The following is a 22,206-nucleotide window of genomic DNA, read 5'->3' as shown; positions in this document are numbered from 1 at the left end:
TTGTCCATATGGTCTTTATATACCGGTATAACTCTGGTGGTCATGACAACCTAACTGACAAACCGCATTGGTCCAGGGCACAGTGAGTCCTGGATCATAACATTGAGTCATCAAGTCAAGTGATTGCTGACTAGTGCCAAACTAAATGAGATGGAGTTTAATGAGGAAGGGATTAGTTCAAAAGGGGAGAGGGAGAGATTCTCAGTTGATAATTGGGCAAAAGTCTGTCCTCTCCTCGACTCCTCCGTAATCCTTTCCTACGTGACCCGGAAACCGATAGTTGTCACCATATGTAGCCTAGGAGAGTGTCAGTTTGTTAATAGGAGAAGAGAAAAGTGTCCTGTGATAGCCTCCTCCCGCCGAGGAAGCACAATTGTATCCTCCCGGAAGCTAATGCGGAACAGTTTTAAAATCTGCCACACCCCCTTTGAATCAGATGTTGTTTTCTCAGAGGAGAAGAGCACACATTTAAAAAACTATACTTTACTTATTATTTTATCTATACAATGTCTCGCACAACTAGCTACATTTATTTTTTCCACTTTACCCTTGTATTTTGAGATTCCTCCTCTGTAAATGTAATTTGCCTGATTACACACTAGTGGAGAAGGAGAGTCTCATTTCCTACAAGCGCATTGGTTTCCACGTTTCTTCTCTTCCCCTCTTTGATTGTCTTTGACTTTGTGTAGTAAAACACAGGATGGAGAAAACCATTTGAGAATGCCCTAGAAAGTGAAAGCTGTAGAATCTAGATGAATGGACCAATCAGACGCACTGTTGATGACTCACAGATGTCACCCAGAGGACGCTGGTGGGAGGAGTTATAGGAGGACTGGCTCATTGGAACGGAGTCTAATGTGATTTATGTATATTTTTTGTGTTTGACTCCGTTCCAAAAATTCCATTCCAGCCATTACAATGAGCCCGTCCTCCTATAGCTCCTCCCACCAGCCTTCTCTGTCTCAGGGACAAATCATTTGATTGGTTTTGATGAACAAGAGAACGAGTCATTGAATGTTTTGTGGATCATGGTTAGCTACATGTACAGCCGATTAGCACGTTGTTGAGTTGGCAATGACCGACTATTATCCAAATACTAATTAGTCTCAATGCTAAACTAATCTCGCTTGGCACTTTTGTGTAATGTAATTTTGCTTTGCCTAATAGTCTTGGTGTAGCTCACTTTAGTAACCCACTGTCACGCACACACCCTCATCTCCAACACAAAGACCTTCTACTGTGATTATCAGCACTGGTGTGACTGAGGGAGCTGAAATGGTGAGGTAAAGAGGCTTACTATATCCTGTACTGAGCTGGCACTGGGCATGGAGGCCACAGGTCTAGTCTAGATGACAGCTGGCATGGGCACTGGGCATTGAGACCACAGGTCTAGTCTAGATGACAGCTGCCATGGGCACTGGGCATTGAGGCCACAGGTCTAGTCTAGATGACAGCTGCCATGGGCACTGGGCATTGAGGCCACAGGTCTAGTCTAGATGACAGCTGCCATGGGCACTGGGCATTGAGGCCACAGGTCTAGTCTAGATGACAGCTGCCATGGGCACTGGGCATTGAGGCCACAGGTCTAGTCTAGATGACAGCTGCCATGGGCACTGGGCATGGAGGCCACAGGTCTAGTCTAGATGACAGCTGCCATGGGCACTGGGCATTGAGGCCACAGGTCCGTGTGTCATCTGGGAATGTGGCTTCAGGATCCCACATCTGTCTGAAACCAAAACAACTTCTTCCAAATAAAGATGTCTGCTGCATACTCTACATCTGGAAGCAGAACTCTCTCTCTCTCTCTCTCTCTCTCTCTCTCTCTCTCTCTCTCTCTCTCTCTCTCTCTCTCTCCTGCTAGACAGAGTCTTACGGTATAGTAGTTATATGTGATCGTGTGTGAGATGTTTCTCCTGGCTGTATGTCTCACACCCTGAGAGGCCTGGGATCTCCTCCTCCTCAGCCTCAGAAGTCTTGGGCAACAAGCTGCTAGGCTGGATGCTCCACTCTCCATTGGGAGCCATAAAAGGATGATGATAGCTTGTCATGAGTTCATATTTGCTGAGTCATGTCCGTGTGTGTACTACAGCCTTTTATCACATTTGGAGACGGACATGTACCCTAACAGCATCCATATTTCATATTGACGGTTGCGTGGTCTGAAAGTACACATCACCATTCACCAGTCCTTCTCACGGTAATCGTTGGTAGTAAAGTGACTTTGGGTGTATGAAGATGATGGTGCTGCTGAGAGCTAATCAGTAGAGGTATTTATGAGTGAACAATAGGAAACAGACACTTTCACCATCAGTCATTCACACTTCTGTTACTCTGGCACTGCATCTGTTGACTGGACTGGACAGGACAGGGTGGGAGAGAGAACATGGGAGAGATAGAGAGAGAGATCACAGTGGAAGAGAGTGAGAGACAGGGAGGGAGGGAGAGAGAGAGGAGAGGGAGAGGGGGAGACAATGTGGTGGATGGAGGGAGAAGGGGGGACAGGAAGGGAGAGAGAGAGGGGGTGGAGGGAGGGAGAAGGGGGGGCAAGGAGGGAGAGAGAGAGGAGATGAGGGGTGGAGGGAGGGAGAAGGGGGAACAAGGAGGGAGAGAGAGAAGAGACGAGGGGTGGAGGGAGGGAGAAGGGGGGATGGAGGGAGAGAGAGGAGACAAGGGGTGGAGCGAGGGAGAAGGGGGGGACAGGGAGGGAGAAAGAGAGAGAGAGAGGGGGGAGATGAGGGAGGGAGGGAGAAGGGGGAACAAGGAGGGAGAGAGAGAGAAGAGACGAGGGGTGGAGGGAGGGAGAAGGGGGGATGGAGGGAGAGAGAGGAGACAAGGGGTGGAGCGAGGGAGAAGGGGGGGACAGGGAGGGAGAAAGAGAGAGAGAGAGGGGTGGATGAGGGAGGGAGGGAGAAGGGGGAACAAGGAGGGAGAGAGAGAAGAGACGAGGGGTGGAGGGAGGGAGAAGGGGGGATGGAGGGAGAGAGAGGAGACAAGGGGTGGAGTGAGGGAGAAGGGGGGGACAGGGAGGGAGAAAGAGAGAGAGAGGAGATGAGGGAGGGAGAAGGGGGGAACAAGGAGGGAGAGAGAGAGGAGACGAGGGGTGGAGGGAGGGAGAAAGGGGGACAGGGAGGGAGAGAGGGAGGAAACAAGGGGTGGAGGGAGGGAGGGGGAGAGAGGAGACAAGGGGTGGAGGGAGGGATAAGGGGGGACAGGGAGGGAGAGAAAGGGAGAGAGGAGACAAGGGGTGGAGGGAGGGAGAGGGGGGACAGGGAGGGAGAGAGGAGACGAGGGGTGGAGGGAGGGAGAAGGGGTGACAGGGAGGGAGAGAGGAGACAAGGGGTGACAGGGAGGGAGAGAGGAGACAAGGGGTGGAGGGAGGGAGAAGTGGGGACAGGGAGGGAGGGAGAGAGAGGGAGAGAGGAGACAAGGGGTGGAGGGAGGGAGAAGGGGGGGGCAGGGAGGGGGAGAGAGGAGACAAGGGGTGGAGGGAGGGATAAGGGGGGACAGGGAGGGAGAGAAAGGGAGAGAGGAGACAAGGGGTGGAGGGAGGGAGAGGGGGGGACAGGGAGGGAGAGAGGAGACGAGGGGTGGAGGGAGGGAGAAGGGGTGACAGGGAGGGAGAGAGGAGACAAGGGGTGACAGGGAGGGAGAGAGGAGACAAGGGGTGGAGGGAGGGAGAAGTGGGGACAGGGAGGGAGGGAGAGAGAGGGAGAGAGGAGACAAGGGGTGGAGGGAGGGAGAAGGGGGGACAGGGAGGGAGAGAGAGGGAGAGAGGAGACAAGGGGTGGAGGGAGGGATAAGGGGGGACAGGGAGGGAGAGAGAGGGAGAGAGGAGACAAGGGGTGGAGGGAGGGAGAAGGGGGGACAGGGAGGGAGAGAGAGGGAGAGAGGAGACAAGGGGTGGAGGGAGGGATAAGGGGGAACAGGGAGGGAGAGAGAGGGAGAGGAGACAAGGGGTGGAGGGAGGGAGAAGGGGGACAGGGAGGGAGAGAGAGGGAGAGAGGAGACAAGGGGTGGAGGGAGGGAGAAGGGGTGGAGGGAGGGAGAGAGAGAGGTAAAGCAAACAGAGATGGTGTGTACCTTACTAGTATAGTCTCTCATGACTAGGAAGTAACCTCTGCTCACTGGCGTACCACACACTCCTGCAACCCCCCAAAAACGTCATAAGCCATGGCAAGAATGTTTACAATTACTAGAAATGAGCTGTAAAACTGCAACATGTTCTCTCAGCCTCTCTTTGCAAAATGTGTAGAATAGCATGAGATTAGCTATGAAACTGCAGATTTTCCCTTTGTCCCATGGATAAATGTATAGAATTGTAGGAAGTTAGCTGTGTGTGTGTATGCTAGCCCTTGTTTGTGGCTATCTGCTGGCATGTAAACATATGCACGCTGAGCTCATGGCTTGTGTTCACATCGCATCTCTGCACAGCCCAAGGATACTACTTTCTCTATTCTCTGTTCTAGCATGCCATGTCCCTTGGTTCACGACACTGTTTCCACCTCTGTTCTGGCATGCCATGTCCCCTGGTTCATGACACTGTTCCACCTCTGTTCTGGCGTGTTGTCCCCTGTCTGCTTGTGTACAGGACACTCTACAATCCCTGACCCTTCTACACCCGGACAGCTAGTCTCACATACTGACCCTGACATCCACCGTCTTCCCTCGTCCAGATGTTTGACTAGAGGTCACTGGAGGACAGGCTGAACCCATCCACACGTAGGCATGCAGTCAGGCAGGAAGTGACATAGCCCTACACTCACGCACGCACGCAGGCAGCCATGTATACACACAGGAATGCACACACACACACACACACACTGAGCTCACAGCGCCGCAGGTCAGGAGTTTATTTAAGTAATAATTCCAGAGGAGGTGTGGTATATGGCCAATATACCACGGCTAAGGGCTGTTCTTATGCACAACGCAACTCGGTGTGCCTGGATACAGCCCTTAGCCGTGGTATATTGGCCATATACCACAAGCCCCAAGGTGCCTTATTGCTATTATAAACTGGTTACCAGAGTAATTAGATCGTAAAAATAAATGTTTTGTCACACTCATGGTATACGGTCTGATATACCACGGCTGTCAGCCAATCAGCATTCAGGGTTCGAACCAGCCAGCCATCAAATGTCTCCTAAATGGATAATTGAATTAGATGGTGCCAAGAGTTCCCATTCACTGTTTGAAGCTTAACCAATTATAACAAACTTTAAACTTCTGACAAATTTTTGAAAGTGGAGCGAACTAGCCCTTTACCGTTTGGTTTGAATATGACTTTCTCTCTCTTCCTGAAGTCTTAACCTATTAAAACACAGGTGAAAAGGAAACGATGCTGAATGGGTGTCGACAAAGGGCTCTCCAATAGTAGGTACCAAAACATTCAAAGGCCATTTTCTCAAAAGTGAGTTTACAAATGAATCAACTTTCAAAGCAGAATGACTTTCCCATTGTTCCTCAAATGTAGTGTATGATGTACCATTTTGTAGCTCTGACTCTCTACTTTTATCCAATGTAAAAAACACTATTTAAAATGTTGCTACATAAGACTGATTTGAGCCGGTCGGTTCACAAATAGTTTAATGCCTCTTCATACTCTTCACACAAATTATTGCTGGTTTTCCAGGCAAGGAGCCAGTGTCAATAAAGAGATGCTGCTTGTGTTTTTGGGTGTGAGAAAACATGGCTGTAAACCGTCACAGGGATGTGTCTGTCATGCCACACATAGCATGGACCTCTCTGCTCTTATAGTGGTCTACAGGGACTAGTCCTCCTCATTATGCCACACATAGCATGGACCTCTCTACTCTTATAGTGGTCTACAGGGACTAGTCCTCCTCATCATGCCACACATAGCATGGACCTCTCTGCTCTTATAGTGGTCTACAGGGACTAGTCCTCCTCATTATGCCACACATAGCATGGACCTCTCTACTCTTATAGTGGTCTACAGGGACTAGTCCTCCTCATCATGCCACACATAGCATGGACCTCTCTGCTCTTATAGTGGTCTACAGGGACTAGTCCTCCTCATCATGCCACACATAGCATGGACCTCTCTGCTCTTATAGTGGTCTACAGGGACTAGTCCTCCTCATCATGCCACACATAGCATGGACCTCTCTGCTCTTATAGTGGTCTACAGGGACTAGTCCTCCTCATTATGCCACACATAGCATGGACCTCTCTGCTCTTATAGTGGACATGTTTGTTTTGACTGGTAGGTCTACAGGGACTAGTCCTCCTCATTATGCCACACATAGCATGGACCTCTCTACTCTTATAGTGGACATGTTTGTTTTGACTGGTAGGTCTACAGGGACTAGTCCTCCTCATTATGCCACACATAGCATGGACCTCTCTGCTCTTATAGTGGACATGTTTGTTTTGACTGGTAGGTCTACAGGGACTAGTCCTCCTCATTATGCCACACATAGCATGGACCTCTCTGCTCTTACAGTGGTCTACAGGGACTAGTCCTCCTCATTATGCCACACATAGCATGGACCTCTCTACTCTTATAGTGGACATGTTTGTTTTGACTGGTAGGTCTACAGGGACTAGTCCTCCTCATTATGCCACACATAGCATGGACCTCTCTACTCTTATAGTGGACATGTTTGTTTTGACTGGTAGGTCTACAGGGACTAGTCCTCCTCATCATGCCACACATAGCATGGACCTCTCTACTCTTATAGTGGTCTACAGGGACTAGTCCTCCTCATCATGCCACACATAGCATGGACCTCTCTACTCTTATAGTGGTCTACAGGGACTAGTCCTCCTCATTATGCCACACATAGCATGGACCTCTCTGCTCTTATAGTGGACATGTTTGTTTTGACTGGTAGGTCTACAGGGACTAGTCCTCCTCATCATGCCACACATAGCATGGACCTCTCTGCTCTTATAGTGGACATGTTTGTTTTGACTGGTAGGTCTACAGGGACTAGTCCTCCTCATCATGCCACACATAGCATGGACCTCTCTGCTCTTACAGTGGTCTACAGGGACTAGTCCTCCTCATCATGCCACACATAGCATGGACCTCTCTGCTCTTATAGTGGTCTACAGGGACTAGTCCTCCTCATCATGCCACACATAGCGTGGACCTCTCTACTCTTATAGTGGACATGTTTGTTTTGACTGGTAGGTCTACACTGACTAGTCCTCCTCATTATGCCACACATAGCATGGACCTCTCTGCTCTTATAGTGGACATGTTTGTTTTGACTGGTAGGTCTACAGGGACTAGTCCTCCTCATCATGCCACACATAGCATGGACCTCTCTGCTCTTACAGTGGTCTACAGGGACTAGTCCTCCTCATCATGCCACACATAGCATGGACCTCTCTACTCTTATAGTGGACATGTTTGTTTTGACTGGTAGGTCTACAGGGACTAGTCCTCCTCATTATGCCACACATAGCATGGACCTCTCTACTCTTATAGTGGACATGTTTGTTTTGACGGGTAGGTCTACAGGGACTAGTCCTCCTCATTATGCCACACATAGCATGGACCTCTCTGCTCTTATAGTGGACATGTTTGTTTTGACTGGTAGGTCTACAGGGACTAGTCCTCCTCATCATGCCACACATAGCATGGACCTCTCTGCTCTTATAGTGGACATGTTTGTTTTGACTGGTAGGTCTACAGGGACTAGTCCTCCTCATCATGCCACACATAGCATGGACCTCTCTGCTCTTATAGTGGACATGTTTGTTTTGACTGGTAGGTCTACAGGGACTAGTCCTCCTCATCATGCCACACATAGCATGGACCTCTCTGCTCTTATAGTGGACATGTTTGTTTTGACTGGTAGGTCTACAGGGACTAGTCCTCCTCATCATGCCACACATAGCATGGACCTCTCTGCTCTTATAGTGGACATGTTTGTTTTGACTGGTAGGTCTACAGGGACTTCTCCTCCTTATCGAAGGTGGGGTGACTTTCTTTTTTTAAGCAACAATGACAGTGGCTTGTTTTGAAGTGCTTGAGTTTACGGCAACTCTCTTTACGACTTGAATGACTCAGGGGACTTTCTACTAGGTTTCAGGTTTATTGAATAAGTAAAGTGTCAAAGAAAATTTGAATAGAATAGTTACTGTATTCAAAACATGATGGCGGCCATGTTTGCTGGGGCTTTACCATAGAGATAGATAGAGGACTGACAGCATGGGCAGCGCCATTGAGGCTACAACCCATAGGAATCCCCGCCCAGTTGACTACTTTGACTACTTTAAAATGGTGGCAGCATGGAAGAAGCCCTTGATGGCACTGCACATGCTAAAACGGCCTTTTGGCCACTATGGCTCTACTATTGCTCTGTAGAGCCTCTATGGCTCTCCTGAACACAGACAGCCATTGGCTATCCAGACTGCCATGATTTTTGTGACTCTCCTGAACACAGACAGCCATTGGCTATCCAGACTGCCATGATTTTTGTGACTCTCCTGAACACAGACAGCCATTGGCTATCCAGACAGCCATGATTTTTGTGACTCTCCTGAACACAGACAGCCATTGGCTATCCAGACAGCCATGATTTTTGTGGTTCTCCCGAACACAGACAGCCATTGGCTATCCAGACTGCCATGATTTTTGTGACTCTCCTGAACACAGACAGCCATTGGCTATCCAGACAGCCATGATTTTTGTGACTCTCATGAACACAGACAGCCATTGGCTATCCAGACAGCCATGATTCTTGTGGCTCTGCTGAACACAGACAGCCATTGGCTATCCAGACAGCCATGATTTTTTTGTGGCTCTCCTGAACACAGACAGCCATTGGCTATCCAGACAGCCATGATTTTTGTGACTCTCCTGAACACAGACAGCCATTGGCTATCCAGACAGCCATGATTTTTGTGACTCTCCTGAACACAGACAGCCATTGGCTATCCAGACAGCCATGATTTTTGTGACTCTCCTGAACACAGACAGCCATTGGCTATCCAGACAGCCATGATTTTTGTGACTCTCCTGAACACAGACAGCCATTGGCTATCCAGACAGCCATGATTTTTGTGACTCTCCTGAACACAGACAGCCATTGGCTATTCAGACAGCCATGATTCTTGTGGCTCTCCTGAACACAGACAGCCATTGGCTTTCCAGACAGCCATGATTCTTGTGGCTCTCCTGAACACAGACAGCCATTGGCTTTCCAGACAGCCATGATTCTTGTGGCTCTCCTGAACACAGACAGCCATTGGCTTTCCAGACAGCCATGATTCTTGTGGCTCTCCTGAACACAGACAGCCATTGGCTTTCCAGACAGCCATGATTCTTGTGGCTCTCCTGAACACAGACAGCCATTGGCTATCCAGACAGCCATGATTCTTGTGGCTCTCCTGAACACAGACAGCCATTGGCTTTCCAGACAGCCATGATTCTTGTGGCTCTCCTGAACACAGACAGCCATTGGCTATCCAGACAGCCATTGCCAAAGACATATGTTCTCAGCCAGGGGCTGTTCTGGCATCCTGCGAATGCAGAGCCACAGGCAGTCTGGGCTGTTGAGGTCAACCATCTGGCATGGTGCATTATTTAACAGTGCATACGCTGGGACAAGCTATATATATTGACCATATACCACAATCCCTGAGGTACCTTATTGCTATTATAAACTGATTACCAATGTAATTAGAGAAGTAAAAATAAATGTTTTGTCATACCTGTGGTATACGGTCTGATATACCACTGCTGTCAGCCAATCAGCATTCAGGACTCGAACCACCCAGTTTATAACATGTAATAGTGCATATGCTGGGACAAGCTGGCTCCATGTTCTGTCATAGTTTCCGGTTCCCACCACACATACTGTAGGTGTGTTGTACTCACTCACTGCATCCCTGTGTGCTGTGTTGTGGCCTGGAACCTATCACTGCATGATTCATACGAAAGTAAATGCACTGTTAATTCAAGGTTATCAGAAATCAAGGTAAGACCCAAGTGCAGACTGTGTGAAGTAACAACATTTATTGTAACCACAGGGGCAGGTAAATGACAGGTCAAGGCAGGCAGAGGTCGGTAATCCAGAGCAGAGGCCAAGGTACAGGACGGCAGGCAGGCTCAGGGTCAGACAGACAGAGGTCGGTAATCCAGAGGTGGAGCAAAGGTACAGGACGGCAGGCAGGCTCAGGGTCAGACAGACAGAGGTCGGTAATCCAGAGGTGGAGCAAAGGTACAGGACGGCAGGCAGGCTCAGGGTCAGACAGACAGAGGTCGGTAATCCAGAGGTGGAGCAAAGGTACAGGACGGCAGGCAGGCTCAGGGTCAGACAGACAGAGGTCGGTAATCCAGAGGTGGAGCAAAGGTACAGGACGGCAGGCAGGCTCAGGGTCAGACAGACAGAGGTCGGTAATCCAGAGGTGGAGCAAAGGTACAGGACGGCAGGCAGGCTCAGGGTCAGACAGACAGAGGTCGGTAATCCAGAGGTGGAGCAAAGGTACAGGACGGCAGGCAGGCTCAGAGGCAGGCAGTGGTCAGGCTTTCGGGTACAGGGTCAGGACAGGCAGAGGTCAAAAACCAGGAAGACGAGAAAAAGAGAGACTAGGGAAAAACAGGCACTGAGACAAGCCGCTGGTAGGTTGAACAAACAAGACAAACTGGCAACACACAGAGAACACAGGTATAAATACACAGGGGATAATGGGGAAGATGGGTGATACCTGGAGGGGGGTGGAGACAAGCACAAGGACAGGTGAAACAGATCAGGGTGTGACGAAGGTAGGAATTATCCTATGTTGTACGGCCTTGTTGGATATTTCACATTGAAATAGCTCAGACATAATTGGTCCAACACATAAGTCATTATTAAATGTTGAGCTCGGGTCACAGAGCCCTCACTCTCATTGAACGTTGATTTACTGACTGGTATAGTTCAAAGACAAATTCACTCAGTGACAGGGTGAACCAAGGAATCAGCGTCCTGACTGAGTACAGTCCACTGCCATATGTCTTCCTCTGTGTTAAAGCGTCTGGTATCACCTTACTGAGGAGACCGAGACGGGACTTTGGAAATCAAAGAAGCGACAATATCCTTTTTCCTTTGGTGGCTCTTTTATGATGTAACGCTGACTACAACCCCCCCCCCCCCTCAGGAAAGCTTACTTACAGCCACACATCCCATTTTTTCTTCTTTCTGTTGTGAAACATTATACACCTCCAATTGTTTTATTATTATTATAATTTTTGTTTCTACCCAATTTCGTCAAATTCCATTACGATCTTGTCTCATCGCTGAAACTCACCAACGGGCTTGGGAGAGGCGAAGGTCGAGTCTTGCGTCATTGAAACATGACCCCCCAAATCGCGATCCTTAACACCCGCCCTCTTAACACGGAAACCAGCTGCACCAATGTGTCGCAGGAAACACTGTTCAACTGACGACTGAGGTCAGCCTACAGGCGCCCTTGCCCGCCACAAGGCGCCCTTGCCCGCCACAACCTGGTCAAACCCTCCCCTAACCTGAACGACACTGGGCCAATTGTGCACCACCCTATGGGACACCCGGTCATGGCCAGTTGTGACACAGCCTGGGATCGAACCCAGATCTGTAGTGACACCTCAAGCACTGCAATGTGCCTTAGAGCACTCGGGAGGCCTACACCTCCATGTATTAATAAACAGAGGAACCGTCAAGGTTATTTCATTTAATCCATATATAACACAATGACCACCGATGCCCTCAAATGAAGTGCAGTGCTGTGATGCCGTTCTGTGTAATAACATGTCTGGGGTAATCCATGTCTCCGTCAGGGTCTAAAAGTCTAGCGACTGAATGTTAGCATAGGCTGAGATTAACGTGTCCATAGATCGGCAGTTCTAAACGCTGCCGGAGACCAGAAATTCCACATGGGTTGTACGCACAGGGTACGCTACATGAGAAGGGTTGCAGCCAAAGCACTGATTAAGGGGGAGTGTCTGAAAATGCAACAGGGAGAGGAACGAACAGAGATAGAAAACACGAAGCTACAAAGGAGTATAATGAGATCATCTGAAACTAACTAGGTAAGATACTACAGTGAGAGAGTGATGACTTACTATCATTCCTTCCTTGAATAACCCGTCAGGAACAACACGGCAGAACCATCTTTGTTTCGGTGGCAACACCGCCATTTGACAAGACCGCCGCTTACAGCTGTCGCTGAGAAAACGTAGGGAGACTGAAGTATTAACACTAATAGCACTAGGTAGAGGGACAATAACTAGCCAGAACTGTAGATGAGCACTGAGACTGGAGGTCTAGGAGGGCTCTGTAAATACTCAGAGAGGACAGGTAAGTACACATACCCCTCCAACAGACACACCCACCAATTATCAGAAAGCTGCTACACAAATTGACCTGCTGAAACCAGTCCAAGTCCATGTTTCAACACTTCACAGCCACAAGTACTGAGCATTTAGCAGTTTAAACAGCACTGCTGAAGTAGGCCACTAGGTAAAGGGACATCGCTTAACTAGAGTTGCTCTAGCCAGACTATATCAACAACAACAACTTATAAAAACACAAAATATACTTAGGCTACTCAGAAAGGAGTTGTCTTCCCAGAACTATAGATGAACCCTCTCCTCTCCTCTCCTCTCCTCTCCTCTTCTCTTCTCTTCTCTCCTCTCCTCTCCTCTCCTCTCCTCTCCTCTCCTCTCCTCTCCTCTCCTCTCCTCTCTTCTCTTCTCTTCTCTTCTCTTCTCTTCTCTTCTAAACTTCTCTTTTCCAGGAAAGCATTGAATGGAATGAGTTCATTCTGAGAGGGACAGAAAAAGAAGAATCTCTCTTGAGCGACAGTTTCTGTCTTCAATGATAGAATTTAATCCTGCACATTGTTGATGTCATCGTTGATGACTAAGTAGCCCTAGTAGCACTAGTGAGGGAATGTGGTGATGTGTCTGTGTTGATGTTAGATTTTTCTCTTAGGGACATTTTCTGTGATTCATTCATGTTAGACTCTGTTCTTCCCAACTCATTTTAACATTCAAGAATGCTGACTCATCCCTTTAAAAAATGAAAAATGAAGAGCAAGCTGTCTATTGAATCAGAAACAATCGGTTGTGTTTGCTTCTGCATAACAGTGGTGATGATGCATGCTAGAGCTGATAACATGTTTCATAACACATTTCTAGCACTCTGATTTGATGGAATTATGACTGGTCAAATATTTAGGACTCAAGTTGCATGCATTGCCTGTTACTTGTCTCATTCAGTGGTCATCAGCCTTGAACCTGGAGGGTGGGAGGGGTGTGCAGGCTTTTACTTCAGCTAACCAACCAACCAACCATCACCAACCAACCAACCAGCCAACCAACCAACCATCACCAACCAACGAACCATCACCAAACAACCAACCATCACCAAACAACAACCATCACCAAACAACCAACCATCACCAACCAACCAACCATCACCAACCATCACCAACCAACCAACCAACAATCACCAACCAACCAACCATCACCAAACAACCTACCAACCATCACCAACCAAACAACCATCACCAACCAAACAACCATCACCAAACAACCAACCATCACCAACCACCAACCAACCATCACCACCAACCAACCAACCAACCAACCAACCAACCAACCAACCAACCACCAGACAACCAACCAACCAACCATCACCAACCAACCAACCAACCAACCAACCAACCAACCAACCATCACCAACCATCACCAACCAACCAACCAACCATCACCAACCATCACCAACCAACCATCACCAACCAACTAACCAACCATCACCATCAACCAACCAACCATCCAACCATCACCAACCAACCAACCATCACCACCAACCAACCAACCAACCATCACCAACCAACCAACCATCACCACCAACCAACCAACCAACCAACCAGCCATCACCAACCATCACCAACCATCCAACCATCACCAACCAACCAACCATCACCACCAACCAACCAACCAACCAACCAACATACCATCACCAACCAACCAACACACCATATTTAGCTAAGCAAAATCTTGAGAGGGATTAGATTTTTTATTTTTTTTATTTCACCTTTATTTAATCAGGTAGGCCAGTTGAGAACAAGTTCTCATTTACAACTGCGACCTGGCCAAGATAAAGCAAAGCAGTGCGTCAAATACAACAACACAGAGTTACATGGAATAAACAAACATACAGTCAATAACACAATAGAAAAATATGTATACAGTGTGTGCAAATGAAGTAAGGAGGTAAGGCAATAAATAGGCCAATTGTGGCGAAGTAATTACAATTTAACAATTTACACTGGAGTGAGATATGCGCAGATGAGGATGTGCAAGTAGAAATACTGGTGTGCAAAAGAGCAGAAAAACAAAAACAAATATGGGGATGAGGTAGGTAGTTGGTTGGATGGGCTATTTACAGATGGGCTGTGTACAGCTGCAGCGATCGGTAAGCTGCTCTGACAGCTGGCTCTTAAAGTTAGTGAGGGAGAAATAAGTCTCCAGCTTCAGTGATTTTGGCAATTCGTTCCAGTCATAGGCAGCAGAGAACTGGAAGGAAAGGCGGCCAAAGGAGGTGTTGGCTTTGGGGACGATTACATAGATGTATGTAAAAGTGAAGAATTACAGTAGTAGGTCTGTGAATGAGCATATATGATGTTGGAATACCTCACCTGGATGCCCTCCATGGTTCCCATGAACTAATAAGATGCCTCAAGCCTCTCCCCTTGTCCCTCTGTAGACATGCAGTGACGTAATGGTTAAAGACTTTAACGTGTACTTAGAACTCTCCTGAAGCACCCCGGTTAAGTTTCCTTACACCCACTAAAACTTATCTTTTAAAGTCGCTTGAGCAACTTGGCAACCGCTCCAATAACAGAGAGTAATTGTTAAGGAATTTCAGCCAGTTTTCCCAAGCACAATAACATGTTACAATGGTTTTGACCTTATGCTGAGCCATGGTGTTTTAATCAGTAGCATCTGGCCAGAGTTGGCTATATATGACTCAGTAAAATGTTATCAGATAGGTGGAGACTGCTAGGAAAAGAGCCAGTTACAGCTGCTCTGCTGATGAACTCTGTGTGTGTGTGTGTGTGTGTGTGTGTGTGTGTGTGTGTGTGTGTGTGTGTGTGTGTGTGTGTGTGTGTGTGTGTGTGTGTGTGTGTGTGTGTGTGTGTGTGTGTGTGTGTGTGTGTGTGTGTGTGTGTGTGTGACCCATTTTGTATTCTATGTGAGTCAAATGTAATCCATTGCCGCTGTTGTAAATGGCTGCTGTTCAGACAAGGATTTGTACAGTGCTAGACATGACCGCCTTGTTGACCTGATAGCCAGCAAGGTGAGGCAAGTAGTCTCACCAACAGCACACATGCATAAACATTCTTGTGTAAGGGGACGCTGGTTTGATGTTGATATCGATGTGTTTTCCTGTGTGCCAAATACCCCAGATATTGTTGTTGTGGGGGGAGTCCAGGGGGAGGTGCTCATTTTTGGAAGTGGGCTGCTCATTGGACGGTTACATGGAGCAGACCTTTGCAGAGAAGCTGCTTAAATACCAGCCCCTGTGGCAGGCTTGGACAGCCTCGGGTGGAGGTGTAAGCTGGTGGCTCTGATATTTGGCAGTCTCGGCCACGTACACAGACTTCCAGTGCATGGCCTTCAGATTGCGGGCCTGACAAAAACTAGGGCAAAGAAATTGGCTAGGTACTGCTCTGTTTCAGCTGTCGTGGGCAGCCTAGCTGTTTGGAGAAGGAGGTGCTTGCTGTACCCTTGAGTGCTGTGCAGACAGGGACCTTTGACATGTTTTGATCTGTTTTTTTGTAAATCTGATTGGAGGATTCAAATAAATTATTTAAAATATATGCGGACATATGTGTGTGCATGCACCTCCAATCAGTTCTATCATGCCTGGCCAATAGCAGACTGGCTGTAGTTGTTTGTTGTTCTTAGTATTGCATTATAAACTTGGTGGTTTGAGCCCTGAATGTGGGCCGTGGTATATCAGATGTCAGCCAATCGGTATTCAGGGCTCAAACCACCAAGTTATACCACAAAACATTTATTTTTACTGCTCAATTTACACCAGTTCATATAGCAATAAGGCACCTCGGGGGTTTGTGGTAATGGACAAAATACCATGGCTAAGGGCTGTTATTACGCATGACGCAACGTGGAGATCCTGGACACAGCCCTTATCTGTGGTATATTGGCCATATACCACACCTCCTCGGGCCTTATTGCTTAAATATACCACATTATTTCCGCCAATGATGTCATTGTGAAATGAGCTAGAAATAAAAGACGTGTGAAAGCTGAAAGTCCTTATGTCCATTTTATTCATATTTTTACGTCTTTATCTGTTTTGACAGAAAACTGCTTCTATGACCTCACTGCCGGTTGAGGACGTCGGAGAGCCTCTCCCTCAACACTGGAAGTGCTACATGTTACCAGAAGGGCGGCGCTACTATGTCAACACCTCCAGCAATGGTAGGAAGACTGATATACAGGGCCTTCAGAAAGTATTCACACCTCTTGACTTTTTACACATTTTGTTGTGTTACAAAAGTGGGATTAAAATGGATTTAATTGAGATTGTTTGTCTCTGACCTACACACAATACCCCATAATGTCAAATTAATAAAACATGAAAAGCTGAAATGTCTTGAGTCAATAAGTGTTCAACCCCTTTGTTATGGAAAGCCTAAATAAGTTCTGGAGTAAACATTTGCTTAAAAAGTTGCATAATAAGTTGCATGGACTCACTGTGTGTGCAATAATAATGTTTAACATGATTTTTGAATGACTACCTAATTTATGTGAAAAGAAGGAAGCCTGTACAGAATTAAAATTGTAATAGTTAAGGACTGGGGAGTTTTTCAGGATACAAAAGAAATGAAATGGAGCTAAGCACAGGCAAAATCATAGAGGAAAACCTGGTTCAGTCTGCTTTCCACCAGATGCTGGGAGATGAATTCACTTTTCAGCAGGACAATAACCTACAACACAAGGACAAATCTACACTGGAGTTGCTTACCAAGAAGACAGTTAGTGTTCCTGAGTGGCCGAGTTACAGTGTTGACTAAAATTTACTTAACAATATATGTCAAGATCTGAAAATAGTTGTCTAGCAACGATTAACAACCAATTTGACAGAGCTTGATTTTTGTTTTTTAAAGAATAATGTGTAAATGTTGCACAATCCAGGTGTGAAAAGCTCTTAGGGACTTACCCAGAAAGACTCACAGCTATAATCACGGCTTCTACAAAGTATTGACTCAGGGGTGTGAATACTTATTGAAATTAGTTATGCATGTATTTAAATGTCAATACATTTGCAAAAATGTCTAAAAACATGTTTTCACTTTGTCATTATGAGGTATTGTGTGTAGATGAGTGATATTTTCTATATTTTTTTTATCCGTTTTGATTTCAGGCTATAACACAACAAAATGTGTAATATGTCAAAGGGTCCGAATGATTGATTTATAGTGTTATACACCTAGCGGTGTCCAGCCCACATTGGCTTACCAGAATACTTTCTGAAGGCACTGTCCATGTATTGTCTAAAGTAGGTTGATTCATATTAATCCAGATATTTTGACAGTTGGTATGAGTGAAACTCAATGTCAATGAGATGTTCAATGTCCTACTGTTACATAACAATGTCAATGAGACGTTCAATGTACTACTGTTACATAACAATGTCAATGAGAAGTTCAATGTACTACTGTTACATAACAATGTCAATGAGATGTTCAATGTACTTGTCACGTTCCTGACCTTATTTCCTTTGTTTAGTCTTGTTTAGTTGGTCAGGACGTGAGCTGGGTGGGCATTCTATGTTATGTGTTTCTATGTTGGGTTCATTGTTATTAGCCTGATATGGTTCTCAATTAGGGACAGGTGTTTTACGTTTCCTCTGATTGAGAACCATATTAAGGTAGGCTGTTCTCACTGTTTGTTTGTGGGTGATTGTTGCTGTGTCTGTGTTTGTTCAGCACACGGTACTGTTTCGTTTCGTTCGTTTGTTCCTGTTCGTGCGTTCATTGTTTTATGTGTTCTCAAGTTCAGGTCTGTTAACGTCTTTTATTATTTTGTAGTTTGTTCAAGTGTATTTTCGTCTTCGTTATTATTATTCAAATTATTATGTATTCAACCCACGCTGCGTTTTGGTCCGATCCTTGCTCCTCTTCAGACGAGGAGGAAGACGAGCGTTACAGTACTACTGTTACATAACAATGTCAATGAGAAGTTCAATGTACTACTGTTACATAACAATGTCAATGAGACGTTCAATGTACTACTGTTACATAACAATGTCAATGAGATGTTCAATGTACTACTGTTACATAATAATGTCAATGAGATGTTCAATGTACTACTGTTACATAACAATGTCAATGAGACGTCTCACTATACACTGTTACGTTAGTTTATTTAGTAAATATTTTCTTAAAAGTGCAATGTTGGTAAAGGGATTTTAAGTAACCATTTCACGGTAAGGTCTACACCTGTTGTATTTGGCGCATGTGACATATCAAACCTGATTTGATTTACATAAAAATGTCAATGAGCTCTAGCTGACTGCTGAGGCATCTGACGTACTGCTGGGTGTTGAGGCACATCATAGACTTGGGGAAGATATCTCTTCTTCTCTCCACTTCACACCATTGTCTCTGTCAACACAATTAGCTGTCTGTCTCTTTTCCCAGCACCACCACTCAAACACACACCCACACACAGGGACAGAGAAACACAGAGACTGAGAAAGCAACACAGTGCATTCCTCTGTTAAGAACAGGACAGGGACAGGGAAAGTATTGATTTACTGACCTTAAATGAACTCGGGGGGAAACGTGAAGTAATTATATGATGGTGTGAAAAGAAATGGGAGACCTCCTGGGGGATGTTATTTTCCTGCTCCGCTGGCAGCTCTCAGAGAAGGAGAGAAGAAGAGAGAATACATTAATGAAGTTCAGGTTCTAAGTTTACAGATGCTGGTTATATTTTGAGGAGAAGTAAAATAGGCATCATGGGAGAATGTAGACTATTTAGAATGGGAGGATGTAGACTATTTAGAATGGGAGGATGTAGACTGTTTAGAATGGGAGGATGTGGTCTATTTAGAATGGGAGGTTGTAGACTATTTAAAATGGGATGATGTGGACTATTTAGAATGGGAGGTTGTAGACTGTTTAGAATGGGAGGATGTAGACTATTTAGAATGGGAGGTTGTAGACTGTTTAGAATGGGAGGTTGTGGTCTATTTAGAATGGGACAATGTAGACTTTTTAGAATGGGAGGATGTAGACTATTTAGAACGGGAGGATGTAGACTATTTAGAATGGGAGGTTGTAGACTATTTAGAATGGGAGGATGTGGACTATTTAGAATGGGAGGATGTGGTCTATTTAGAATGGGAGGATGTGGTCTATTTAGAATGGGAGGATGTAGTCTATTTAGAATGGGAGTTTGTAGACTATTTAGAATGGGAGGATGTAGACTATTTAGAATGGGAGGATGTAGACTATTTAGAATGGGAGATTGTAGACTATTTAGAATGGGAGGTTGTGGACTATTTAGAATGGGAGGTTGTATTCTTTTTAGAATGGGAGGTTGTAGACTTTTTAGAATGGGAGGTTGTAGACTATTTAGAATGGGAGGTTGTGGTCTATTTAGAATGGGAGGTTGTAGACTTTTTAGAATGGGTGGTTGTAGACTATTTAGAATGGGAGGATGTGGTCTATTTAGAATGGGAGGATGTAGACTATTTAGAATGGGAGTTTATAGACTATTTAGAATGGGAGGATGTAGACTATTTAGAATTGGAGGATATAGACTATTTAGAATGGGAGGTTGTGGTCTATTTAGAATGGGATGATGTAGACTATTTATAATTGGATGATGTGGACATTTTAGAATGGGAGGTTGTGGTCTATTTAGAATGGGAGGATGTAGACTATTTAGAATGGGAGGATGTAGACTATTTAGAATGGGAGGATGTAGACTATTTAGAATGGGAGGTTGTAGACTATTTAGAATAGGAGGTTGTAGACTATTTAGAATGGGAGGATGTAGACTATTTAGAATGGGATGATGTAGACTATTTAGAATGGGAGGATGTAGACTATTTATAATTGGATGATGTAGACTATTTAGAATGGGAGGTTGTGGTCTATTTAGAATGGGAAGATGTGGACTATTTAGAATGGAATGATGTGGACTATTTACATTTGGGAGGATGTAGACTATTTATAATTGGATGATGTGGACATTTTAGAATGGGAGGATGTAGACTATTTAGAATGGGAGGTTGTAGACTATTTAGAATGGGAGGATCGGGACTATTTAGAATGGGAGGATGTAGACTTTTTAGAATGGGAGGTTGTGGTCTATTTAGAATGGAATGATGTAGACTGTTTAGAATGGGAGGATGTAGACTATTTAGAATGGGATGATGTAGACTGTTTAGAATGGGAGGTTGTAGATTATTTAGAATGGGAGGATGTGGACTATTTAGAATGGGAGGTTGTAGACTATTTAGAATGGGAGGATGTAGACTATTTAGAATGGGAGGATGTAGACTATTTATAATGGGAGGTTGTAGACTATTTAGAATGGGAGAATGTAGACTATTTAGAATGGGATGATGTAGACTGTTTAGAATGGGAGGATGTGGGCTATTTATAATGGGATGATGTAGACTGTTTAGAATGGGAGGATGTAGACTATTTAGAATGGGAGGTTATAGACTATTTAGAATGGGAGGATCGGGACTATTTAGAATGGGATGATGTGGACTATTTAGAATGGGAGGATGTAGACCACTGGTGTCAAACTCATTCCACGGAGGGCCTAGTGTCTGCAGGTTTTTGGTTTTTCCTTTCAATAAAGCCCTAGACAACCAAGTGTGGGGAGTTCCTAACTAATTAGTGATGTTAATTCATCAATCAAGTACAAGGGAGGAGCGAAAACCCGCATACACTCGGCCCCCCGTAGAATGAGTTTGACACCTGTGATGTAGACTATTTAGAATGAGAGGATCGGGACTATTTAGAATGGGAGGATGTGGACTATTTAGAATGGGATGATGTGGACTATTTAGAATGGGAGGATGTAGACTGTTTAGAATGGGATGATGTGGACTGTTTAGAATGGGAGGATGTGGACTATTTAGAATGGGAGGATGTGGACTATTTAGAATGGGAGGATGTGGACTATTTAGAATGGGAGGATGTAAACTATTTAGAATGGGAGGATGTAGACTGTTTAGAATGGGAGGATGTAGACTATTTAGAATGGGAGGATGTAGACTGTTTAGAATGGGAGGATGTGGTCTATTTAGAATGGGAGGATGTGGACTATTTAGAATGGGAGGATGTAGACTATTTAGAATGGGAGGATGTGGTCTATTTAGAATGGGAGGATGTGGTCTATTTAGAATGGGAGGATGTGGACTATTTAGAATGGGAGGATGTGGACTATTTAGAATGGGAGGATGTAGACTGTTTAGAATGGGAGTGTGTAGACTATTTAGAATGGGAGGATGTGGACTATTTAGAATGGGAGGATGTGGACTATTTAGAATGGGAGGAATAGACTATTTAGAATGGGATGATGTAGACTGTTTAGAATGGGATGATGTGGACTATTTAGAATGGGAGGATGTGGTCTATTTAGAATGGGAGTGTGTAGACTATTTAGAATGGGAGGATGTAGACTGTTTAGAATGGGAGGATGTGGTCTATTTAGAATGGGAGGATGTGGACTATTTAGAATGGGATGATGTAGACTGTTTAGAATGGGAGGATGTGGTCTATTTAGAATGGGAGGATGAGGTCTATTTAGAATGGGAGTGTGTAGACTATTTAGAATGGGAGGATGTAGACTGTTTAGAATGGGAGGATGTGGTCTATTTAGAATGGGAGGATGTGGACTATTTAGAATGGGATGATGTAGACTGTTTAGAATGGGATGATGTGGACTATTTAGAATGGGAGGATGTAGACTGTTTAGAATGGGAGGATGTGGACTATTTAGAATGGGAGGATGTGGACTATTTAGAATGGGAGGATGTAGAATATTTAGAATGGGAGGATGTAGACTGTTTAGAATGGGAGGATGTAGACTATTTAGAATGGGAGGATGTAGACTGTTTAGAATGGGAGGATGTAGACTGTTTAGAATGGGAGTGTGTAGACTATTTAGAATGGGAGGATGTGGACTATTTAGAATGGGAGGAT

At 45.4% G+C, this 22,206-nt stretch overlaps 1 protein-coding gene across 1 annotated transcript in view; it reads left to right on the top strand.

Moving 5' to 3' along the window:
- LOC129815725 (growth arrest-specific protein 7-like) overlaps nt 1-22,206 on the top strand; it is a 144,495-nt gene that overhangs the window by 4,456 nt on the left and 117,833 nt on the right. Inside the window, exon 2 of the mRNA XM_055869834.1 lies at nt 16,333-16,450. Coding sequence (XP_055725809.1) covers nt 16,333-16,450 — 118 coding nt within the window. The remainder of the gene's footprint in view (nt 1-16,332; nt 16,451-22,206) is intronic.

Source organism: Salvelinus fontinalis, chromosome 1 (assembly GCF_029448725.1).
Source record: "Salvelinus fontinalis isolate EN_2023a chromosome 1, ASM2944872v1, whole genome shotgun sequence".
NCBI classification, from domain to species: Eukaryota; Metazoa; Chordata; class Actinopteri; order Salmoniformes; family Salmonidae; genus Salvelinus; species Salvelinus fontinalis.
The sequence above is the reverse complement of the archived record's forward strand: the minus strand, read 5'-3'. Positions and strand labels throughout refer to the sequence as shown.